Source organism: Pongo pygmaeus, chromosome 12, assembly GCF_028885625.2.
Source record: "Pongo pygmaeus isolate AG05252 chromosome 12, NHGRI_mPonPyg2-v2.0_pri, whole genome shotgun sequence".
Taxonomy (NCBI): domain Eukaryota; kingdom Metazoa; phylum Chordata; class Mammalia; order Primates; family Hominidae; genus Pongo; species Pongo pygmaeus.
In genome coordinates, this window is record NC_072385.2 from 72,382,470 (window position 1) to 72,392,068 (window position 9,599).

General features: G+C 41.8%; 1 protein-coding gene across 8 annotated transcripts in view; it reads left to right on the plus strand.

Moving 5' to 3' along the window:
• USP34 (ubiquitin specific peptidase 34) overlaps positions 1–9,599 on the plus strand; it is a 280,827-nt gene that overhangs the window by 269,952 nt on the left and 1,276 nt on the right. For all 8 annotated transcript variants that reach the window (XM_054475044.2, XM_063648690.1, XM_063648687.1 and 5 more), the window contains 4 exons: positions 5,576–5,655; positions 7,701–7,841; positions 7,945–8,088; positions 9,270–9,429. In XM_054475044.2, coding sequence (XP_054331019.1) covers positions 5,576–5,655; positions 7,701–7,841; positions 7,945–8,088; positions 9,270–9,429 — 525 coding nt within the window. The remainder of the gene's footprint in view (positions 1–5,575; positions 5,656–7,700; positions 7,842–7,944; positions 8,089–9,269; positions 9,430–9,599) is intronic.

Genomic DNA, 9,599 nt, shown 5'->3' on the forward strand with positions numbered 1-9,599 from the left:
TTATAGGCATGAACCACTGCACCCAGCCTATTTCTCTCTCTTAAAAAAAAAAAAAAAAAAAAAAATCTATCAGGGTGAAACTCAGATGATACCCATATGGTTTGGGGAAAGAAGAGATCTTATAATGGAGTGCTAGTCCAAGAGTCCATTTGGGAGGCAATTTGGCCTCCCAATATGCAGAGGATATTTATTTTCACTTTGGTTGTAATGGGTAAAAACTGGAAACAACCCAAATGTCTATCAGTAGGAGCTTGGTTAAGTAAACCATAGTTCACCTATATTGAGACATGAAAACAAATAAGACAGGAATGTTCATTGAATTACATAAAAATGTAAAAACAATATGCAGAATGTAAACATTCTTATAAACAAGGGGAAAATCGCTCTTAGTACATGTACAGAAAAAAGTAGAATTTTACTCTATAAGGATGAAATTATAGAGTGCTTTCATTTTCTAGGTTAAATATATCTGTAAAGTTTAAATTAATTGTAATGATTATGCACTGGTTTTGTAATTTTAATAAGTTATTTTAATATTATGGAAAACTGGTAGTGCCGGCCCAGCACAGTGGCTCACACCTGTAATCCCAGCACTTGGGGAGGCTGAGGCAGGCAGATCACCAGGTCAAGAGATCAAGACCATCCTGGTCAACATGGTCTTGATCTAGCTGGCGTGGTGGCGCGCGCCTATAGTCCCAGCTGCTTGGGAGGCTGAGGCAGGAGAACCGTTTGAACCTGGGAGGTGGAGGTTGCAGTGAGCTGAGATGGAGCCACTGCACTCCAGCCTGAGCAACAGAGTGAGACTCTGTTCCCCCCACCAAAATAAAAGGCGGGCTTGGTGGCATACACATGTAGTCCCAGCTACTCAGGAGGCTGAGGCAGGAGGATCACTTGAGCCCAGGAGTTCAAGGTTACAATGAGCTATGATTGGGCCACCGCACTACAGTCTGGGCAACAGAGCAAAATCCTGTCTCAAAAGAGAGAAAGTAAGTATCAAGTAAACAATAGTATAGGTGATGGCAGATGTGAAGAAAATCATGAAAGTGCTAACAAATGGACTGAAGTTGCGGAAAACATTGAAAAGCTTATGGGCTTTAGAATCAGATAAATCTGGGGTAGACTACAGTCTTAACTATATCAATACTGACTTTGGAATGAATTTGAGAGGATTATATAATCTCTGTGAGCCTAATTTCCTTATCCAAAAGAAGTGCAAAATTAGGATAAAACATTGGCTCTCAAAATTGATGAGAAAATTTAATATAACGATCTGACGTACCTAGAAAATGTTTATTTCCTTCTTTAATTGTTGTTGTTGTTTTGAGACAGAGTCTCACTCTGTCCCCCAGGCTGGAGTACAGTGGCACAGTTTCGGCTCACTGCAACCTCTGCCTCCAGTATTCAAGTGATTTCTCCTGCCTCAGCCTCCTGAGTAGCTGGGATTACATGCCCAACTAATTCTTGTATCTTTTTTTTTTTAATAGAGTCAGGGTTTCACTATGTTGGCCAGGCTGGTCTTGAACTCCTAACTTCAAGTGATCCACCATGCCTGGCCTATTTCCATCTTTACTTGTAAAATAGAGATACTTAGAATACCACTTCAAAGTGATTAGAGATCATAAAAGGCCTCCATGGTATTTTTTGTTTGTCGTGGTAGTGCTGGCTTCTTGGTAGTTGTGGAAAATAAGTATACAGATTGCTTTTATATTTAGCTGGATGTGATGACTCACACCTGGAATCCCAGCACTCCGTAAAACCGAGGCAGCTGAATCACTTGAGCCCAGGAGTTCAAGACCAGACTGGGCAACACGGCAGAACCCTGTCTCTACAAAAAATAGAAAAATTAGCTGGGCGTTGGAAGCACACACCAGTAGTCCCAGCTACTCGAGAGGCTAAGGTGGGAGGATCATCTGAGCCTGGGAAAGTCGAGGCTGCAGTAAGCCAAGATGATGCCACTGCAACATGCCTTGGGCAACAGAGTGAGACTGTCCAGAAAGAAACAAAAAAACAAAGATTGTTTAGGCCTGGGTGCCGTGGCTCATGCCCATATTCCTAGCGCTTTGGGAGGCCAAGGCAGGCGGATCACTTGATCTCACGAATTGGAGATCAGCCTGGGCAACATGGTGAAACCTCGTCTCTACAAAAAATACAAAAATTGGCCGGGCGCGATGGCTCACGCCTGTAATCCCAGCACTTTGGGAGGCCAAGGCGGGTGGATCACGAGGTCAGGAGATGAGACTATCCTGGCTAACACAGTGAAACCCCGTCTCTACTAAAAATACAAAAAAAAAAAAAAAAAAAAATTAGCCGGGCATGGTGGCGGGCGCCTGTAGTCCCAGCTACTCGGGAGGCTGGGGCAGGAGAATGGCATGAACCCAGGAGGTGGAGGCTGCAGTGAGCCGAGATCGTGCCACTGCACTCCAGCCTGTGCAACAAAGCGAGACTCCGTCTCAAAAAAAAAAAAAAATTAACCATGCATGGTGGTGCATACCTGTAGTCACAGCTACTCAGGAGACTGAGCTGGGAGAATGGCTTGAGCCCAGGAGGCAGAGGTTGCAGTGAGCTGAGATCGCGCCACCGTCCTCCAGCCTGGGTGATAAGAGCCAGACCTTGTCTCAAAAAAAGAAAAAAAAATTGAAGATTATTTTACTTTGTGGGGATAGTAGGGGAGAAATGACTAGAGAAATTGCATTATACAGTCTGCTTGCCCATAAGAGGGTTAATGTCAGAGCAGCCTCTAGTTCAGAGGTTAGCGGGTTAGCAGACTCTTTCTGCAGAGTGGACACTAAATATTTTAGACTCCACAGGCCACAAGGTCTCTGTCACATACTATTTTTTGTTTGGCTAATGGTTTTGTTTTTTTTTTTTTTTGAGACAGAGTCTCACTCTGTCACCTAGGCTGGAGTGCAGTGGCACAATCTCGTCTCATTGCAATTTCTGCCTCCTGGGTTCAAGTGATTCTCCTGCCTCAGCCTCCTGAGTAGCTGGGATTACAGGCGTGTGCCACCACGCCTGGCTAATTTTTGTATTTTTAGTAGAGGTAGGGTTTCACCTTGTTGGTCAGGCTGGTCTCGAACTCCTGACCTCGTGATCCGCCTGCCTTGGCCTCCCAAAGTGCTGGGGTTACAGGCATGAGCCACTGTGCCCAGACTGGCTGATTTTTTTTTTTTTTTAACAATCCTTTAAAAATGTAAAAGCCAGCTGGATATGATGACTCATGCCTGTACTCCCAGCACTTTCAAAGGCCAATGCAAGAGGATCAATTATGCCAGGAGTTTGAGACCAGCCTGGGCAACATGGCAAGACCCCATTTCTACAAAACTTTTTGAGAGAGTTTGCTCTGTCACCCAGACTGGAGTGCAGTTGCGCGATCTCGGCTTACTGCAACCTCTGCCTTATGGGTTCAAGCAGTTCTCCTGCCTCAGCCTCCTGAATAGCTGGGATTACAAGTGTGTGCCACCACACCCAGCCAATTTTTGTATTTTTAAGTAGAGACGGGTTTCATTATTCTCCTGCCTCGGCCTCCCAAAGTGCTGGGATTACCAGCGTGAGTCACCGTACCTGGCCCAAAACTTTTTTTTTTTTTTGAGACAGAGTTTCACTCTTGTTGCCCAGGCTGGAGTGCAATGGCACGATCTCGGCTCACCGCAACCTCCACCTCCACCTCCACCTCCCGCGTTCAAGCGATTCTCCTGCCTCAGCTTCCCAAGTAGCTGGGATTACAGGGATGTGCCACCACGCCCCGCTAATCTTGTACTTTTACTAGAGACAGGGTTTCTCCATGTTGGTCAGGCTGGTTGCGAACTCCTGACCTCAGGTGATCTGCCCACCTTGGCCTCCCAAAGTGTTGGGATTACAGGCATGAGCCACTGTGCCTGGCCCCAAAACATTTTTTTAAGAAAATTGTCCGGGCCTGCAGCCTTAGCTACTACGGAGGCTAAGGTGTGAGGATCACTTGAGCACAGGGGTTCAAGGCTGCCCCTGATCTGTGATCACGCTACTGCACTCCAACCTGGGCAACAGACTGAAGACACTGTCTGTCTCAAAGAAAAAGCCATTCTTAGCTCACAAGTCCATATAAAAACAGGCCATGGGTCAGATTTGGCCTGAGGGCCATAGTTTGCTAACCGGTCCTCTACTTTGATGAGTAATTAGGATACAGGAACATGGGAACGTAGGAACTCTCTTCCCTATAGCCACAGATGTGATGACATGTCCTTGTTTACTTATGTGTATTGTGATACCGTGGTGGGTATATGCTGCCAAACACCAACCAGATTAGGTTAGGATAAAGGGGAAGTAGCATTTCCTTGCCTCTTGCGTCTAAAGGGACTCATCTTGACAGAAAATAAATTGGCTTACCTGTGGAAGGGATCCTAGGCATCCTTGGTAAGTTCTGAGTGAGTGACCTGACTTGCCTGTGTAGGATGTTCTCAAGTCCTTGGTCTAACCCAGGGTTTGGCAAATTACAACCCACATGCTGCCTGTTTTTGTATAACCATGGCTACCTGCTAGCTAAGAATAGTTTTCATATTTTTAAATTTTTTTTAAATATAGAATATTTTCTGACATATGAAAATTATGAGATTCCAATTTCAGTGTTCATAAAGTTTTACTGAAAGACAGCCACACCCATTTCCTTACTCTTGTCTAAGGCTGCCTTCACACTGCCTCAGCAGGGTTGAGCTGTGTTAACAGAGCATGGCCACAAAGCCTCAAATACTATTTGGCCCTTCCCAGAACAAGTTTGCTGACTCCTGGTCTAACTCAGTCTTTTCTTAACTGGAGGAGGATGGTCTGTGTTATATTTCTTCTTCTCCATGATTATGCTTGCCCTGGGGACCCTGGGGGATGTGGAAGATGGGAAATTCATGTAGGACTGTGGTAATGAAGCTTCTGTACTTTCAGAGATAGGATGACAGAGGATAGGGGCATACATCTCAGTGACGTATTTTACATCTGGAATAGTCAAGAAGTGGAGAGGTAAATTCATAGAGGTTCCAAGTAGCACTCTCTGACATAGTGCCAGATACGGTCCACTCAGAAGATCCTGGGAACAAGCCAAGACACTGGTGCTAAGGGCAACATTTACTTAAATGTACCACAAAGGTCATTCTATCTTTGAAGAAAGAAGGTAAAAGAGGAAAGATGTGTTTAATTCTCCACATCTTTTTTTTTTTTTTTTTTACCTTTCCCCTCCTCCCTCCTAAAGTCTAGCCAGTCTATGAAAATTATCTAATAGGCAGAGTGGTACCTTAATCCAAGAAAGATTCGGAGCCACTTGCAGTAACTTTTTCTTTTCCCAGAAGAAGTTCTAATACTCAAAAAAGAAGAGTTGGTTTAAGTCCATATCCTTCAGGAATAAGGTATAGGATATAGATAAATTCAAAGTACCACATTCTAAGATATTTCACTGAACATTGGAATGAATTTTTCCCCTTTACGTATTTTCTTTAAAATATAGAAAATATGCAGTTATGACTAGAAATAGCTGTAATACTGTACCTGCAGAGTTGAGTATCTCAGTAGTATAATTTATAATTATAACCTATTCTGATTTCTTTTCAAATATTAGGTGTCCTAGTTGCCTATGAAGGTTTGCCACTTCATCTTGCACTGTTCCCCAAACTTTGGACTGAGCTATGCCAGACTCAGGTAAAGAAAATGAGTTTTAGATGATTGGTCTTTAATCTTATCTGACCAAGTGGTCAATAATTTTAGGAACAATGGGTTGAAGACTTGCTGTAAAGTGGGGACATTTTAGAATCTTGATAGGTAAAATATGAATGAATGAAAATACTAGCTATTACATATTAGGCATCTAGTTTCCCTTTTTTTTTTTAACTTCAGTAGATTTCTATCATAGAGGATATTTTAAATAAGCTGGTTATAATTGAATTTCTCATTTATAGATATATATCAACAGTTGTGGGGAAAATCCAAAACAGGGAGATACTGGGGGAAAAGGCACATGCCACTTCTTCCTCTCGTTCACCTCCCTGTCTCTACCTCTTTTCCACCATTCCAAAACCTCTAGCAGAAACCCTGTCAGCAGTCTGTCCTTTAGCTTTTCATGATCCGTAGTTTTTCAAGGGTCTGATGCACTTGTTTTCTTACAACAATCTCCTTGAAAACAGGAAAGATTACCGTTCCTACCTTAAGTGTCTAAGAGCCAACTCCTTAAAATTAAGTGGCTGCATAAATAATGCTTGTTAAGTTACAAAGGGAGAATTGGGAAGAGGAGGAGGTACTAAGGTTTGGCTCATTCCTTGGATCAGGCATAAAGGATCCCCACTACCTTCAGTCCCTGAAAAAACTGTTGATTGTACTGCCTGGTTGCGTCTGCTCTACCCCATTGGAAGAGATGAATTTATTCACCTTCTTTAGGTGCAACCCTTGACCCACATCATGCTTTCTGAAGTATTTTGAGTCTGGTTCAGCCTCCTACCAGGCTGTAGTGTGCTCTGGATTCTCCTAGATGTTTGTCATCCTGTACTCTACTGGTGGTTTCTCTACTTTTCCAAAACAGAGCTCAAATGTAGAGACCTTATCAGTCATCTCCATTCCCTGAAGAAATGCCACTTTGTTCTCTACAGTAGAAATCATTCAGAGGCTAGTATACACTGATCTTAGCTCACTTGACTTAGCATATAGTAGGCATTCAGAAAATGACTTTATCCATTGATTTTTGAGCTGAGTGTTCTGTTCAGTCAATTGGAGATCTCGTTTTCCCTCTCCACTGCTACTGCTGTTTTCATTCTTCCTGATTTGCGTAGTTTCTTGGTTTCTGTACTCTCCCACTACCTATTGCTCCCTATTGCCTTCTCTACTTCTGCACTGCAGGACTCCCTTCGCTTGACTTCTTTCACAGACAGAACTCACTGTGCCCCCAAATTTCCCTTAAAGTTGAACCATATAAGGCCTCCAAAGCTTCCAGTCCTATAGAAGCAGCCATCCTGAGCAAGAAACAGAGGCAGAGGCTGTGACTGGTAGACCAAGGCAGGTTTTTCCTAGTGTTAAGGATCTCAAGACCTGGGTCTTGGTCCTACTTGAAACCTAATTAATTTCTTGACTGACCTTGAGTAATTTACTTATGACAGCTGCTTACTCTTAATAAAATATACACATATGCATATATATATAATCTAAATTTTGTCCTATTTAAAAAATATATTGCTTTTTTCCATATAAATGATCTATTATTAAAATGCACATTTAAATCTACAGAGTATATCTGCTTAAAGACATACTACTTGTGTTTAAGAGCCATGACTATTTGAAAACAGGAAAACCAAATTTTAGTAAAATTTCCATATATTGGGACCACTGATTCTGTGTGAGATAATTAGGAAAGAATTTGGCCCTTGAAAACATTCACATCCTATTCTTTGTTAGCCTTATTTTTCCAGTCCTTGTTAACTCTGTCAGTGCTGGATAATAAACCTGCATTTCTTTTAAAACATTTGTTCAGTTTTGGCATCAGTGTCTTCCCCCAGCACTCCCATAGTCTAAATTAGTAACATTTTATTGTATGAAAAATAGTTGCTGTTAACTAAAAATTCAATAAGTGAGTTAGACATGGCTTTTCAAGTAGGATTTTCAGTGGCTTCCGATTCCATCATACACAAGTGTATGTTTTTTCCGTGTAAGTTTTTTCCGTGCTCAACCATAAGTGCTCAACCATCTTCTCCCCACTTTAGTCTGCTATGTCAAAAAATTGCATCAAGCTTTTGTGTGAAGATCCTGTTTTCGCAGAATATATTAAATGTATCCTAATGGATGAAAGAACTTTTTTAAACAACAACATTGTCTACACGTTCATGACACATTTCCTTCTAAAGGTATGTAGTACTTTGGAAACTCAGTGTGTCATTTCCAATTAGTTAATGCTTGTGTTTTCATTATGCTGGTCTTTTGGAGATTTTTTTAAATCTTCTTTTTCAGGTTCAAAGTCAAGTGTTTTCTGAAGCAAACTGTGCCAATTTGATCAGCACTCTTATTACAAACTTGATAAGTCAGTATCAGAACCTACAGTCTGATTTCTCCAGCCGAGTTGAAATTTCCAAAGCAAGTGCTTCTTTAAATGGGGTAAGAACTATGCAGAGGCGGCGGCACACACTTTTAAACTGTCCTTCAGTTAACTGTGTGGCCTTCATATGATTTTACTCTCGTAACTTTAACTTACTGATTCGAACTCTAAGCCATGTATGACAAAAAACAAATTTTAAATACACGTTCACTATGCCTTGTATGTACACAGCACACTCTATCACCTTGGAAGCTACAAGCCGATATCATTAAATGCTAAGGGTAATAAAGGGAACATCTTGGTGGTCTTATCTCTACTTGGGTATATTTTTGGAAACATTACTTGTGATGTTTGTGTTACTGCCTATGGCTCCTATGTAACTAAAACAATGAATGATCTACTGATTTTAAAAGGCAGTTAAATCTAGAGCATTAGTTGCCTTGTGCAGACTCCCATGACAGCCATGTCCTAGAATAATGGAACACTCTGGAAATGGGCTAGAATGTTGAGCAGCAGCCTCCCAAATCACAGTATGCATAAAAGCCAGAACAGATGACAGAGCTCAGTAAGGAAGACCTTACTATTTGTGACATCTATCAGAATTTAACTTGAGAAACTATGATTTCAAGGTGTTTTTAAAATTCTTATATTTCCTTTTCCATTTTCAGAAAACACTATTTCAGGCTTTAGTCTGACTTACTGGTTCGTGGGCATAAAATAATGCTCTTAGTGACTTTAAGAACTAATGAGGCCAGGCACGGTGGCTCATGCCTGCAATCCCAGCATTTTGGGAGGCCAAGGCCAGTGGATAACAAGGTCAGGAGATTGAGAGCATCCTGGCCAACATGGTGAAACCCTGTCTCTACTAAAATACAAAAAATTAAGCCAGGCATGGTGGCAGGCGCCTGTAGTCCCAGCTACTCGGGAGGCTGAGGGAGGGGAATCGCTTGAACACGGGAGGTGGAGGTTGCAGCGAGCCGAGATTACATCACTGCACTCCAGCCTTGCCAAAGAACGAAACTCCATCTCAAAAAAAAAAAAAAAAACAACTAACTAATGAAATGCTGTAGTATCCTAACACTGGCTTTCTGGTTTTATCATTCTAAGAATCCCAGAGAATCCAGGGTATTCTTAGGAAAGAATGGATTCCTGGGAAAATAACCATCTGCAATTAACTGTAAACAACTTCATCAAAGTGTTGGCTTTAGAATTTGAAATGTTCCTATCTGGGTTTTTGTAGGACCTGAGGGCACTTGCTTTGCTCCTGTCAGTACACACTCCCAAACAGTTAAACCCAGCTCTAATTCCAACTCTGCAAGAGCTTTTAAGCAAATGCAGGACTTGTCTGCAACAGAGAAGCTCACTCCAAGAGCAAGAAGCCAAAGAAAGAAAAACTAAAGGTTAGCTTTATGGACTACTATCATTATTACCTTTAGGGTGGGAGGAGGGAGTAATATACTTGGTGTAACTGGTTTAATAGTTGTGTGTTCAGCTGAACCTCCTAAATATAAATGCTAGAAACAAAATTAACTTCCCACATCCCGCCCCCCCCACACATGATCTTAATGAC